At 40.1% G+C, this 16,294-nt stretch overlaps 1 protein-coding gene across 1 annotated transcript in view; it reads left to right on the top strand.

The window, feature by feature from the left end:
* Positions 1 to 745: 745 nt before the first annotated feature.
* USP54 (ubiquitin specific peptidase 54) overlaps positions 746 to 16,294 on the top strand; it is a 51,477-nt gene continuing 35,928 nt past the window's right edge. The window contains exons 1-3 of the mRNA XM_054382774.1: positions 746 to 892; positions 4,069 to 4,161; positions 14,694 to 14,828. Coding sequence (XP_054238749.1) covers positions 746 to 892; positions 4,069 to 4,161; positions 14,694 to 14,828 — 375 coding nt within the window. The remainder of the gene's footprint in view (positions 893 to 4,068; positions 4,162 to 14,693; positions 14,829 to 16,294) is intronic.

Below are 16,294 nucleotides of genomic sequence, written 5' to 3'. Positions count from 1 at the left end.
GAGGTGAGGCAACACTGGTCTTGGCAGAACACCACAAAACCAAGAGTAATTAAATGACGTAAGCCTTTGATTATTTTTCTCTTTCAAGCTTTCTGGCACGGCTGGCCACTCTGATTGCAAAAGGAGGATCAGAAGAAGAAACTTCTAAAGATCCCACGTAGAAACAGAACTACACTGGAGACTTTTTGCTGCCTGAAAGCTCTTTGCTGTCAAGTCCTGGAGTTGCTTCTTTTTTCCCTCTGAGGATAACTTCTCTTTCATCACCAAAGATGCAACTGAATGGGAGCTGACAAAGTTTTGTTTCGTTTTTTCTACTCCCCTGCTAATGGGATTTTCCCCTCTTCTTCAGAAGGATTATAAAAGGATTAGAGAATCTGGAGGGGTTGGGGGTTGGTGTTTTTTTTTTTTTTTTCCTCTTGATTCTGGGACCTCCTTGGTTTGCTGTTTGTTCCCTGAAGTAACTGCCTGTTCGGTAAAGGGAGAAGCAACAAAACGGATAAACTAGCATGATGATGTATTCCTTCCCTCTGTAAAGAGGTTTTTGCATATGTAAGCATCAAACGAGGAATAGCATCCTGGGCTGCATTTAAAAGAAGCAAACTTCTTGTGTCCTGATAAAAGCATAAATTCTGTTCAAGACAAGATACCGGTCCAGTTTTGAATTTTGGTGAAAGAAAGGAAGATTCTGATCAAGCCAAATACTCTGCCAGCTTAAACCTGAATATTCTACAGCTGAAACTAGAAGATGTCTTGGAGAAGAAATTACTTTTCTGTGGGTCGGGGGAATGTACAGGGCATGTTTACTCCACGAAATACAACCTCAATAGCACCCAGTAAAGGTCTCAGCAATGAACCAGGACAGAACAGTTGCTTCCTGAATAGTGCTCTACAGGTAAGAGTACATAATGAAAAAATGGGTGGTTTTGTCCTATATCTGTTGCATTTTCATAGGCTTGACTGTGTAATAAATATAGCTAAGCTTGACTACATAATTGTTTGTAGGCTTAGATAGAATAAAGCTGTATTTGGAAATGTAGATTAGTTGAATTACGGAGCAGCATTTTTTAATTTTCAGATTTTCACGGTGAAATCAACATTATTCACAGTCATCAGTTATCATGCATGAATCTCTTGTATGCCAACTAAACTTGAAAATATATGTAGAAAAACTGTCTAAACCAACAGAATATTGCATAGCTTGCATTATGTCTACTCCTTGAAAGTAAATGCAATGTTTTTGTTGAACAAGCTCAGGGTTTGATAACATCTATACAAGATCATTTTTATGTGGTCAAATTTTCTTTCTAGCTGCTGCTTTGTAACTTAGTTTAGATGATCTAGAAGAACCTTTTACAATGTCAAGTTTAGTGCAGTGGTATGTCTGCTATAAAAGTATTGTCACCATTTAGATTATTTGAGTATCTGACATTTGAGATTCAGGCCTTCTGGCAGCAGGGTTTAAAATCCTTTTTCCACATTACTTTCCATCCCTTGATGTGATGTATCTGTGTAGCAGAGACAGTCATTGCAGGGTTTTTAGGTTCTCAGCTAACTTCAGACTTCAGGATGCCCCCTCTGAAGCAAACAAACACTGCTGACCCTCAGTAGGTACAGGACTGGGCACAAAGAGAGCTTGCAGTAAAAGTGGAGTTTCAAGTGATGTACTATATTAATTGCTTCTGTTAAGTTGTTAGGTGTAATCACCAGCTGCCTGCCAATATTGAGTGACTGAACCTAGGTCAAAACTCAGTAGGGCCTAGCATCAGCTGCATGCCATACTTGAAGATGAAAGGCTATGACCTAGCTTTTAGTCTTTACATAAATGATTTTCTTCTAAAGCTCAGAGATAGGATACCAAAATTATTTACAGTCATAGCTGAGTTTAAAGTCAAACAAGATGGTAGTAATTTATTAAAATATGTATTTCTGGGGACTTTTATCTTAATTTTTTTAACATTGAGTATTAGCCTGAGAGGCTCTTGAATGCTTGTTGCTCCTGATTCTTAAGTATTTCTAAAAACATTCAAGAAACTCCAGAGGCAATTACACTGAAAAATTTCTGAATGTATTTCTTTTGTCCTTTTGTGAAGTCTGCACTAGTTCTTCAGGAATGTTGTGTGTAATTGGTTGACTCCAAGGATTCTGTTGCCTCCCAGGACCTTAAATGTAGAGAGATTTTGAGTATAAACAAAGCCATGACAATTCTGAGATTTTGTGACACTTTAAAGGTTAAATATTCAGTAAACATTTAAATAACAGTTTTAGGTAACACTTGGGTGCTGTGGTTAACTAATTGTTCTAGCTGGAAACGTGTCTTGAAAACAGTACAACTCATTTAATTTTCAGAGTGCTAAATTTATTTTATAGATAGTTGCTCTGGACATATTGATAGGAACCAAGCTTCTTATTTCTTCTCTTTATGTTAATGAAGCATTTATCCAGTCAGATGCCAGCCTCAACCTTGCTGCTCTCTCTGGAACCTGGCAGGACCTGATTTAGGTCAGGGCCTCTTTCACTGCAAGCTTCTGCCTCCTGAAAGGCTGGTGGCTCCAAGGCTTATAAGAAAGTCCAGTTATTGTTAGTTGATGCTGAAATAGCTGTCACTGACACGTTTCTGTATAAAGAACTGACTGTGAAACACCTCAGAGATTTATATTTTACAGAAATGAACTTAGATAAGTGCCTAAGATTGCAAAGATTTAGTTGTAAAACTTAAGAATAAAACCTATTGCCTCTTACTGTTGCTAGCAGAGCATACAAAAGCTTGCTTACTTTTCTCTGCTGTGACCATACATGGTCACATGCCTGTCATGAGGGAACAGTGTATCTGCTCACTCAGATTAGGGTTAGAAATCTGTCAGTAATCATGACACATAAATACAATTAATAATTATAATATTTGACGTAAAGACTTTTAGTAATTTATTATTTTGACTTGCATGAACCTGTTAATGTGTATGCTATTGGTGCCTCATTTTTTTCCCAGTATTTGGGTTTTCTGCTTAGAAAAAGGAGGCTGCCTAGGAGATGGAAGAATGGACAAATTTTGGCCCCAGCAATCCATGGGGTGGTCTTGGCAGCTCTGCCCAGCCTTGCTGAGTGGCTGTACAGTGGCTGGCCGTGATGCCAGCCCAGAGAAGCAGCCCCAGAGCAAGTGCTACCTATGTTGCCACTGCCACACAGACAGAGAAAAATGTTTTTTGATCTAAATGCATGTGGCAAGAAATTCAGAGGGGTGTCCTACTGTAAATTAATGAATGTAAATACTACAGCTGAGAAAGAAAGATGAAAATAGAATCAGAATGACAGAATCAGTCAGAGTTGGCAGGGACCACAAGGATCATCTAGTTCCAACCCCCCTGCCATGGGCAGAGACACCTCGCACTAGATCAGGCTGGCCAGAGCCTCATCCAGCCTGGCCTTAAACACCTCCAGGGATGGGCCCTCAACCACCCATTCCAGGCTCTCACCACTCTCATGCTGAAGAACTTCTTCCTCACATCCAGTCTGAATCTCCCCACTTCCAGCTTCGTGCCATTGCCCCTAGTACTGTCACTACCTGATATTCTAAAAAGTCCCTCCCCAGCTTTCTTGTAGGCCCCTTCAGATACTGGAAGGCCACAATAAGGTCACCTTGGAGCCTTCTCTTCAGACTAAATAGCCCAACTCTCAGTCTGTCTTCACAGGAGAGGTGCTCCAGCCCTCTGATCATCCTGGTGGCCCTTCTCTGGACACGTTCCAGCATGTCCATATCCCTCTTGTAATAGGGGCTCCAGAACTGGACACAGTACTCCAGGTGGGGTCTCACCAGAGCTGAGTAGAGGGGGAGAATCACCTCCCTCGACCTGCTGGCCACACTTCTCCTGATGCAGCCCAGGATCTGGTTGGCTGCAAGTGCACACTGGTAGCTCATGTTGGTGTCAAATTGTGGTTAGATAAATGGCATCATTTCTTTAGAAGAGATGTTTGCTGACATTAGGGTACTCCTGGACTTATTTAACATGTGTTTTTAATCAGAGCTTTATGAATTATTTTGTAAAACTGGCTGTGTTCCTTATTGTGTTTCAGGTTCTGTGGCACCTGGACATTTTTCGACGCAGTTTCCGTCAAATTACAACGCACAAATGTATGGGTGATTCTTGCATCTTCTGTGCTCTTAAGGTAAAAGTTGGAAATAAACTAAAACTTTGTTGTTGTTATTGTTGAACAGAAATATTTCTGCTATTTGGTTAATATGTGTAATCAAACCTGTCTGACAATTTGTGAGGACAAAGATAAATCTCCTAGATACTGGCCCAAGGTGCACAAAGTACTGGTTTAAAAATACGTTTAAGCCAAAAATTGTGAAATTGTGAGCTTTCATGTTGTTCAAAAGATTAGTTCAGCCAGTAAAACATCTATTAACTTATTTTTCTCTAATTTATAATTTGGTTTCTAAGTATCATACTGTATACAGTTGGTATGCTCTTCAGAAGTTGGCTTTCATTCAAAGCTTCTTTAAATGTCAGTTTGGGGAAGGCCATTTAGCTTTAAGCCGTTGTGTCCAAAACTGTTGATTATGTAAGACTAAAAGGTAGCTCCTACTATAAATATTGATGTCTGCATTAAATGGCTCAGGTCTTTATGATCTATGTTTTTAAAAAATACCAGTTCTGTTTGTAAATGCAGATGCAATGACTGTCATGGGTACTGCCTGGATGCTAAGATCTAGATGCTAGCTCTGATTCCAAATACTGTTATGTACATACATAAAATGAGTAATCCTACATCTGTATTTGTCTCTATCCATTCATTTTTAGAAATTTGGAGTTTTGCACCTTTAAATGTGATGCAAACACAATGAAAACAACCTCTTTAATCTTCCAAAGCAGTGATTTTTCTTGCTGAAATTTGGACTGAGACATTTTGTGTAATCACAAATGAGTTGTAAATCCAATTAAGTATGTCTATTCATTATAGAAAAGACAGACGAACAAAATACAGTGCAAGGTTTAAAGTAAGATCATCTGAAGTTCACAGGGAATATAGTATAATAGCTGTCTTGCTACTGTTGAGTGACTTTCCAGGTGTTCTGGAAACAGGCATGAAATTAATTATGTACTGGGTTTTTGGACTGTTGTTGAATGGTTGCCCTTGTGCAAAGGAATTAAAAAGTGGAGACTATTAAGGCATGAAAGAAGATGAGTAATTTCCTTTTGAAGGTAAATTTGTCTCAAGGCATGTCTGTTGAAGTGATGAGACAGGATGATATTTACAGCAGTATCATCAGAAGAGGATATAACAATGGGTTAGAAGCAAGATAGCACATCTGAAGTGAGAAATACAGCTATCCAGACAAAGAAAAGTAGAGTATTAAATATATCCCCTTCCTTATAGGGAAGTGGCATGACTTAGGCTAGATTTGGGTTGAGTTCATTAAGTTCAGTAGGATAAATAATTTGAAGCTAATTCTTGGATTATACCCTTCCAGTATTGCCAAGTGATTGTGGGTGTTACTTGGTAGTTGAGGTCAGAAATAAAAGGGTTTAAGAAATTATCATGAATGTAAGTTTTTGCTGTTCTGAGGTTTAACCTCACAGCAGGATATGGTAAGGAAATACCAGGAGATAGGCCTGTCATTTGAATGAAAGTAGGCTCGAGTCAGGCAGAGTTGAGAGGTTTGACATAAAGCTAATAGTTAAAAGTCTTTTTCTGAATAAGAGTATGGAAAAAGGGGAGCAGGGATGTGACAGGAAAAAGGAGAGGATGAACCTTTGTGGAACTGGTATTGAAAGATGACCTCTGGGCAAAGATGCATCTGAATTAGCAGTGAGAGGGGTGAACACTACAGTGAGACTAGAAGATGACAATGTATCTGAAAGATTAATATTAAAAGCAAGCATTGGGTTGAAAAGTGTTTAGTTTTATTGATAAAATCCTTGCTTTTGATGTGTACTATGCTATTATAAACTGGGAAGTGACAGGTAGAGTGGCAGAGTTGGCAAATTACATGCCTGCAGCCATATGCTGCTTTTTTAAATTAAGCAGCCTTTGAAAAAATGTTGATGCTTTCTCTTACTGCTTCCAGATATCTGTAGGGATTTTTTTGGTTGTTTCCTGTCTCAAATTCTTAACCTAATGCCATGCTTAGCCAGAAGTAGTTACAACCCTTAGCTTTCAAGAAAGTTGTAATGTTGGATGAGAAGCTCAGCATGAGCTACCAGTGTGCTCTTGCAGCCCAGAAAACCAATCACATCCTGGGCTGCATCAAGAGAAGCACAGCCAGCAGGTCGAGGGAGGTGATTCTCCCCCTCTACTCTGCTCTGGTGAGACCCCACCTGGAATACTGCATCCAGTTCTGGAGCCCCTATTACAAGAGGGATATGGACGTGCTGGAACGTGTCCAGAGAAGGGCCACCAGGATGATCAGAGGGCTGGAGCACCTCTCCTATGAAGACAGACTGAGAGTTGGGCTATTTAGTCTGAAGAGAAGGCTCCAAGGTGACCTTATTGTGGCCTTCCAGTATCTGAAGGGGCCTACAAGAAAGCTGGGGAGGGACTTTTTAGGGTGTCAGTTAATGATAGGACAAGGGGGAATGGAACAAAAATAGAAATGGGTAGATGCAGATTGGATGTTAGGAGAAATTCTTCACCATGAGGGTGGTGAGACTCTGGAAAAAGTTGCCCAGGGAGGTGGTGGAAGCCCTATCTCTGGAAGTTTCTAAGGCCAGGCTGGATGTGGCCCTGAGCAACCTCATCTAGTGTGAGGTGTCCGTGCTCATGGCAGGGGGTTTGGAACTAAATGATCCTTGAGGTCCCTTCCAACCCTAACAATTCTATGAAAATATCTAGTACTTCTGCACATTTCAGAAAACTTATATCTGGTTATGTGCAGAATTCCTATAGCTCACAGAACTGTGTACAATGAAAAACTCCTAAGAAATGTGTAAATAAGTAAAGAATTACAAAGACAAGTATTTCTGAACATGGACAGTAACCAATACTTTACAAAGTTATTGAGTTCCAGCCAGTTCGAATCTAAACCAAATGCTGGTATCTTCATCTACAATCTGTTCTTCATGGGAAATTTCAATGTGTTCTACCCAAGGCTGCTCTAGAACCTTCAGAAGGTTTACCGACATGGATTATAAAACTATACAAGAGAAAAAGATACTTTGAAATTTGTGCTCTAGAAGTTGCAGAACTGTTTTACTAGTAGTTCCCTTGTGTTCATTAAAACAACTCTTCTCTTTTTTTTTCTTTTTTTTTTCTTTTTTTTTTCTCTTGTGGGTTGTGTTGTGACAAGCTTCCACCTTTATTAAGTTGTGTAAAATGTTGGTATGTACATAAATATTTGAGAATTTCCTCTCTTCTTATTGTTACCGAGTCAAATAATATGAAGGTTAGTGATAAAGGGTGTCGCATAACTCTTAAGTGAAATTCGGGATACAAACCTTCCCTCACCCTGCAAAAAAACTCAAATAGGAGAAACATAGGTTGTCTTGAGTGCATTCAACCGAAAAGGTAGGGTTGCTAAACGATGAAAGTATGCAGAAGGGATAGCTTCAAACGATGGAGATGGTCACAGTGACCTGCATGAACCCCTTATGCCGGCAGTAGAGAGCATGGGGGGCGGGAAAGGCGGTCTGCGGTATTTACTTGTTCTCTGCTGCCCTCTGGGTCAGTGTTCTCAAACTGCACCTTTTTTTGCCTCCTGTAAAAGCCTGGCTGGCACTATGGTGCTATGTGGAAATTTCTGTAAGACAGATGGGATAGCATGCTTAATGTGCACCTAATACACAAACATCACCAAGATCAGGTTTCATATTCTGGTGCAGCAGGAACGTCCCTTTCCTTCCATGCTTATCTCTTCCCCTGCTCCAGCCCTCCTATCTGCTCTGGAAGCCTTTAGCAGTTGTCCTGCCAGGGTAGTACCAGCCTAGCCTCCAGGTCTTTGACATCCTCTTTTTCTTGAATCTTGCTTTAGGCTTTGCTAAGATGAGGGAGAAGATATGGCTCAATCCTGTGGAAACACAAGAATTTGGAGCTCTATACCATGTGAAAGTCTCCCATTAGGGTCTGGGGAGAGGTAATTAGCCTTGCATATTGTTAGGAGGTTCTGCCCGAAATACCTGTCCGGACCAATCAAGGTGGAGGCAGGACATGTCTGCTCTTCTCCCAAGCATGCTGGCATGTTCAGATTCCATCATGGGCTGGGAAAGGAGCAATACCTGGGAGGAAGAGTCCAGGTTGTCCCCCTTCCACTCCAAGTTCCCTTCACAGGCTACCCTCTTGTGTTGGGCAGAGCAGGTTCATGTTCTTCCCCTGCTTTGACCTGTTGCTCTAAAAGATTCATTCTCTTTCTGTTGAATGCAGAGGAAGGTAGTCTTCACTGAGCTAAATTTAGCCTTTGAATACATCCAAAGCAGTTGTAATTTTTCCATGCTTTCTTGGCTTGCTGCAACTATTTCTAGGGAGTCCGACATCACGCAGAGCATTTATTGTAAATGCTCTGCTAGCTCTATACATACAATTTATAATTTTAAATTACTTTTTATATAGTGAGGGATGGCAGGGCAGCAATGTCATATTTAGTATCAAATCACATTTTATTTTTGTACCAAGTTAAAGATATCTGTTGCACAAAATCTTGAGGTGATTTTAAAACTTGCTTTGCTACCTGTTTCTGTGACTACAAAATGAACTTTGAAATCATTCCAGATATGTGGGTTATTTTGAATGAAACTTATTTTGAATCAACAGCTATAAAAAGATGGGGAAGAGCTGCAGACTATGCTGGAATTCCAAGCACTGCTCCTTAAGATGTGGCATTAAGTGGGGTTTTCTGAGTACACAGGCTCTCCTTACCACTATGTGGTTTGCCTGCTATAACTCCGGAACAGCTTTTTAATTTATTATTAATGGTGAAGTCTACTGTGTTCAGTTTTATTGTCTTTTTTCCTAGAGCATGACTTGACTTTGGTGTTTGTTTATCACAGCTGGAAGAGGGAAGGAAGGGGGAAATCCGTCCACTGTACTGAGCATGCCACAGAGAGTTTTGTTCTCCTTCCAGGGATTGTACTGGGACCTCCATAGAGCCAGTATATAGGACAGTGTTTTTTGTAGTGCTCTGTTGGTTGATAAATTCAAAAGAGCTGATCTTTTCTGTAATACAGTTAAAAAACAAAAGTAGGAAGAATGTGCGTTTTCTGTGTAGAAGCGATGTTTCCTAAGGTGAAAACTGAGAACAATAGGGTATTGGAGCACTTTAAAGAAGCGGAATGACTATAGTTGGTGGTCTTGCTTGTTAGCCACTTGATTGAAGTAGAGGGGTTTGTTATGAAAAGTTCATTATCTGGTTGAAACAGTAATAGGAATAATAAGTTGGTTGCAAAGATTTCATCCTCTTGGTTTGTGCTTTTTATTCCAAAGCAGCATAGTATTTCAGGGTAAAACAGTAGTAAAAATATATTAAAAAAATAACTTATTTGCATTTTTTTATTCAGTTGGTACTTACAGTCAACTGTCTGTCAAATCAAAAAGCAGCAAGTATGGTGTCCTGAGTTATTAAACTGTTAATTGAAGCTTCTAAGTAATTACAGCCTCTTTTGATTCTTATCAAGTAGTTAATACATTGTCCTCTAGTTGATGTGGACACTCTGTGAGGTGGGTTTCTTTTCCTGACTTTCCTAAACAAAACTTGTGGAAAGTATATTTTCATTTGCAATTGGTCGTAGCCAGAGTTACCTAAGTTGACAATCCATCTTGGGGATGTTATGTTAATGTTTAGGGCACCGTAAAAATAACAATGAAAGAGAGATTGGAAAAGAAAAGAATAATGGAAATCTAGGTTGGTTGTTACCAGATTTCAAAGACATAAAACCATAGAGCTAGAATTATTTCCACCCTTGAAGGTGAATATGAAATGAGAAAATAGGGAAAGAAATGTGAGCTGATAGAAATACTGTGAGTGGAGGCTGGTGTGGTTGGGTGGGAGAAGAGTTATTTTAATGGCTAAAATTTTTATTGAAACAGGTGGTAGTACTGAGAGGCTGCATCAGAAGAATGTGACGTTCTGGATGAGAGATTAGGTACAGTAGGCAAGAAGAAAAGCTCAGTGAATGGAATAGAGTAGGAAGGTCATGCTATTGAAATGGAAAGTTTTTAAAGACAAACCAACTAAAACAACCATCAAAAAACCCAAACAAAAAAAAACCCAACAAAACAAAACCCAACCAAAAAACCCATGAACAAAAAAAAAATCTGACAGCAAAATTAGTATTGATATGTTGAGCAGCAAGGGAAAGATGGGGACTGGCCACGTTGATATTTGCAGCTTTTCCTAAAAGACAGAAACTGTTAATGTAGGGAATACTGAAGTGCTGGTGGGAAAACGTTCTTTGAAACAAATACCACAGTGCTAGAGCTGCAGCGATATCCCCATCCAGGAGCAACTTCTGCACGGTGCCGGAAGAGAATAATTAGTTCTCAGAAAGCTGCCAAGGACACAACTCAAATTTATAGTGCATGGACACTAATCTGATTCAGTAGCTGTTGCCAGTTGTCTTCAACCAACTGGCATTCTTAAGCCAGTCAGCTTCTACATGCCTGATTAAGAAGTCATGTGTATGTGTGTATCAGGTGTGGGGTTTGTTTCATCAGTATGGTTGGATACACTGTGCAGATGTCAATTTTACCCCAAATAAACTGAATACTTCTTTCCTAGGGAAAAAAATGGATTCCATTCATAAGTAATCTTAGGAAGCATGAGTTAGATGAGTGGACAAGGGAGATGGATTGAGAACTGGCTGAATGACAGAGCTCAGAGGGTTGTGATAATGGTGCAGAATGTAGTTGGATGCCTGTGGCTATTGCTGTTCCCTAGAGGTCAGTACTGGACCAGCCTTGTTTGACATTCATCAATGACCTGGTTGAAGGAATAGTGTACTCTCAGCAAGTTTGGTGATAATGCAAAACTGGAAGGAGCAGCTGACACACCAGCAGGCTGTGCTGCCATTCAGCGACACCTGGACAGGCTGGAGAGTTGGACAGAGGTGGACCTCATGAAGTTCAGCAAGTGCAAGTATGGAATTCTGCACCTGGGGAGGAGTAACCCCATGCACCAGTACAGGTTAGGGGTTGACCTGCTGAAAAGCAGCTCTGCAGAAGGGAGTGATGGTGGACAAAAGGTTCACCATGAGCCAGCAATGTGCCCCTGTGGCCAAGAAGGCCAGTGGTCTTCTGAGGTGCATTAAGAAGAGTGTAGCCAGCAGGTAAAGGAAGGTTCTCCTCCCTCTCTACTCTGCCCTGGTGAGGCCACACCTGGAGTATTGTGTCTAGTTCTGGGCTGCCCAGTTCAAGAGAGACAGGGAACTGATGGAGAGAGTCCAACAGTGAGCTATGAAGATGATTAGGGGACTGGAGCATCTCTGTTATGAGGAGAGGCTGAGAGACCTAGAGCCCTTAAGCGTGGACAAGACTGAGGGGATCTCAACAATGCATATAAATATCTCAAGGGTGGAGGCTGTGAGGATGGCGCTGGACTCTTTTCAGTGGTGGCCAGTGATAGGGTAAGGGGCAACAGACACAAACTCTTCACACAGGTGGTTTTACTTGAACGTAATAAGGAGAAACTTGTGAGAGTGCCAGAGCCCTGCAACAGGCTGCCCAGAGAGATTGTGGATTCTCTTTCTCTGGAGAGTTTCCACCTGGACGTGCTACATGATCTAGGCATACCTGCAATAGCAGCAAGGATTGGACTGGTTGATCTCCAGAAGTCCCTTCCAACCCCTTCCGTTTTTGATTTTGAGAAATCCCGTGCTCATGCTGTTCTCTGGATTGGCTTGTAGACTTACCAGCAAGTCAAGTCATCAGTGTAGAAATCAAAGTACTGCCTCTAATTCATTACTAGTAACTGTTCAGCTTTTGTTAAGCTAATAGATGGATTTTGTATTGTTTTTGTTCTACATTCTTGATTTTTAGCTCCTGAAGACTAGTGAAATAGGACAGACTTCCCTTGTTCATGAGGCTTTCAGCATACTGTTGCTGATGTTAGAGATATGTTTATTTGTATTGGCAAGTAGCTGTTGAGAGAAATCATCAGTGGAGTGAATAAGGAGGTTTTCACTGTCTTCAAATTTGAGTGAAGAAGTTTTCAAAAGAGAACAAAGTTTCAGTGTTTCATGTATAAAGTTCTCATTAAGTTCCAGAAGCACTTGGAGAAAAGGTATCATGAAAATTCCTGTGGCAGAATCAGTAGGGCTTTCCTGGTCTGTCCCAGCTGGCTTTCAGACCTGTATATAGAATGAGTATGCTAGGACAAGACCTGAAATTAAGGAGAGAGATTTGACTTAGATAAGTTAGTGATCAAACTGCAGGAAGTGCCACACCTGTCCATCTAAAGCTGAGAGGCAAGAAAGTCCTGTTCTGACAGCAAAGAACCTATCTCAGAAAATAAGGAAAAGAGGAAACCACTACCACACCCCTCAGAAAAACTCTAACCCACCCTAAAACCTCCACCCCAAGAAACCCTGAGCAAAATGCAATGAAAACCAAATCCTTCTGTGTTCAAAGTTACTTTTGATTGCATTTGAGGTGCTTTTGGGGCTTCCTACAAACACTGGGTTCTATTGTGCTCTAAACTGCACTGTGCAATTGTCCTGGTTTGAGGCCAGGCAGATCCTCTATTACCCCGAGAGAGACACGAAAGGGTGACTCTCACGCAAATGGTTTGGAGAGTCATGGAAAGTTTAAATGGAAAAGCAATTGGTGAAACTACAAAAACTACAAAGCATAGTAGCAAAGAATCCCAAAGCGTACAGAGTCCCTTATACAACCCAAAGGCCTCCTAACTCTTCCTTTCTCCCCACCTGAGGGTATACCCAAACCCCCAGGGCTCTTTCTTCCCCCCCATCCACTGCTAGGCGAGTCTCAGGCTGGCCAGGTCTGAGACTGTCCCCTCTCTTCTCCTCCTGACATTAGGCCTAGGCAGGCCTAAGAGGCCTTGAGGTACTCCCCCACTGTTATCCAATAGAGAACATTTCCCACGGGAACAGAGACGGAAGAAAGAAGGAGAGAATGACTTTGCAGATGGATTTATAGGGTGCAGGATGTATGGGTAAAGGTATGCTGTTTCCTGTGTTCACCTACTGGGTTGGACACTCAGGACACTGCAGGTATAACTTACGTGGCAGTAACAAGAGGCAGCCAGCTTAAACTGCCACAGCCGTGATAAAAGATTTGATCTTTGTTAGACTAAGATGCACAATTACTTGTTTTAAAGACAATTTTTTCCTTGTAATTAAAATAAGACTATACCACTGTATCCTATGCCATTACAAATTTTAGGAATCGTTCTTCTGTATAGTATTGTGATGTTCTATTTCTCATTCTTACATATTAGAAATCTTCACAGAATTCTTTGTAACTGAATTATTTATGTTAAGTGGTTGTGATAACATTTCAGTTTTCTGCTGTTTGTATTTAATGAAAGTTTCTTGCTTTTGGAGGTTTTTTTTTTTTGCTTTTAATTGTGAAGGCCATAATAGTTTTGTGATGCAAAGAATTTTAAAATTAAGGTTTTTGTGACAAGCAGTTGCTTATGATTATCAGAGTCAGTTTTTTCCTTCTGGATCTCTTTACCCATAACTTACCTACTAGTTAACATAAATGTAAAGAATACTGTTTCATTAAATATGGAAGTTTAAATAAAGTGTTTGGTTTGCTTGCTTGCTTCTGCTTTTACCTAGTTTGGAACCTGTGTGGATTGTCTCCTCCCCACCAAGTGTGTGGAGCCATTTCAGAGCTCTTGTTGAAGTAAACCAGGTCCTGTCCATCAACTCCCTGCAGTGAGGTTGTGTGCCAGTCACTAGGCGAGTACCTAGGTTCCAAATCAGTGAAGTGAGATTCATGATAACCAGAAAAAATACATTTCTAAGGCACAGTCACGAATATTTTCGTGTGCTCTTAAATTATTTAACATACAGTGCTGAAGCAGGATGGAACTGGTTCTCTGCCATTTTTTCTTTGTGAGGTTGCCTGAAATGAGAAAACTTACTAATGAAACATGAAACTTGCTCTATTATAGGAGTGGCAGAAATGGGAATCGAGGTTAAGTACAGAGACACTGTCATTTTTTCTATTTTATGTATGTATATATAAAAGATAACTCAGGAGAGGTATTGTCTGTAATTCATGAGGTGTGAAAGCTACTGCCTCACAACCATCTCTTCATTACCACTTTCCTCATCATTATTTAATACTGTAATAAATGTGTTATTAGAAGAGCTGTCAGTATCAGCACACTGGGCCCTCACCCATGAATGAGCACCAAAATAAAAATACCAGAATAAGAACAGTAATAAGAGAGATTAGCATTTTACATCTGTAGTAGATAACACTCCAACACTGTAAAGTGTACCAGAAATGTCAGGGGCAAGGAGGCTGGTTTGCTGGCTGTGTAGTGACAGTGATTGTTCTGCACACTTTCAGCTTCCTCAAAGCAGCTGAGATTGTACAGTTTGTCAAACCTTGTGCTAGTTTGCCTGATCTATTCCTGGTAAGGAACAACTGAAATAATTAGAGAAATGTATATCAGTGTGGGATATCAGTGTACTGTTTGATCGGAATGCGATAAATGTTTGTTACTTGTTTTCACATAACTTAAGTAATGTTTTGAAAATACAGTAACTTAGCTGTCTTTATCTTCTCACTAGAGTATCTTCAACCAGTTTCAGTGCAGCAGCGAGAAGGTTCTGCCTTCCGATGCCCTGCGTACTGCTCTTGCAAAGACATTTCAGGATGAACAACGCTTCCAGCTGGGCATCATGGATGATGCTGCTGAATGTTTTGTGAGTATAACTGAAAGGTGGTTTGACAGGCATAGATGCAAACCCATAGTACGCAATTTTTTCATTTATTCCCTACCCCCCTCCCTGGATTCCAACAGACCTTGCATGTGTGGCCTCAAAAATCCACAGAGAGATCCCCCAAGCTTGAAGTGATCCAGTGGGCAACTGGTGTTTGGTTTGAGAGTAATGGCTAATGCTTTTGAAATGGAAACTTCAGTGTTACCCATTTTTACAGTTATTTTTGTGGATATAATGCTTGCAGTCTCAAGTGTGTTCTGAATGTGAAGGAAACAAAAAGGCACTGCAGGGATGATTCAGGATTCTAGAGTTAAGGATCATCTCAAACGGGTGAAAGGACATTTTGTTTGCCAGTTATTTTGAAACTGTATTTTCACGACCTCTAACTAAGCAAAAGTAAAAATAAATAAATCAACCACAGTTGTTTATGTTTTATAAGTTGAGGTAAACAACAGTAAAATGGATCACCTCCAAATATTTGTGCTGTCTTTGTAATCCATCTGACAATTTTCTTTCAGTCTGGTTACCCCATCAGTGTGGTGAGGAGACAACTTTTACACAAATCTTTCATCCCTAGGTTTATTTTTCTACTTTCTTTTTGTATTCAAACAGCATCCTTTATGTTAAGATTTTATTCTTAGTTGATTTTTTTTCATTTTCCTTCTTTAGTCTCAAAAATTATTTTTAACTTAATGAGAATGTATTTTTGTCTTGTGGCTGCTCCCCTTTTTGGAAATAATGGTGTGCATAGGGTGGCTTAAGTGTGTTTATCTCTTACTTGGTTGTTAACAAAGATGTTCATTCTTAACTAAAATCCAAATGTACTGGATTTACTACTGCAAAGTTAACCATATTTCAGTTAAAGCACCTGTCAGAGTGGAGTCCTACCTAATTTGACACTTGTACTGGAAGAGATGATAGAAATGGGATAAATGCATGTAACTGTTGGAGGTTTTTCTCATAAACTAAGTGGACTGATAATGGGCATATGATAACCCCAAATATCCTGTGTTTATAAACCACTAATATAGTTAAATAGTATAGTTTAATGAACTCACTTAAAATGGGAGTAGATCATACCACTAAAGCCTCCAAGTGAAATAAATTACATCAGCCTACACAGCAGCCCTTGTGAGCACAGTTATGTCAAATCTTTATATGCAGTTCAGCACTTGACCAGAGCTCTGTATGGTTTAACATTGGAATTTTTGATTTAGTTTCTTTATTGAGAAAGCTAATGTGAATAGCCTATGGAGTACTGCTGTGGGAGTTCCTACAAGCAGGTTTGTTAGGTTAACCATACTGGCATAAGGACATGTAAAATGAGTACAAGTTCCCTTTTGAGGTTAAGCTTTAAAGCAGAGATAATTCCGTAGCTTTTCACTTAGTTAATCTTTTCAGCTCTAAGGGCGGAAATTTAATTTAAATGTGAGTAGATCTTAGATTGT

Source organism: Indicator indicator, chromosome 7, assembly GCF_027791375.1.
Source record: "Indicator indicator isolate 239-I01 chromosome 7, UM_Iind_1.1, whole genome shotgun sequence".
NCBI classification, from domain to species: Eukaryota; Metazoa; Chordata; class Aves; order Piciformes; family Indicatoridae; genus Indicator; species Indicator indicator.
The sequence above is the reverse complement of the archived record's forward strand: the minus strand, read 5'-3'. Positions and strand labels throughout refer to the sequence as shown.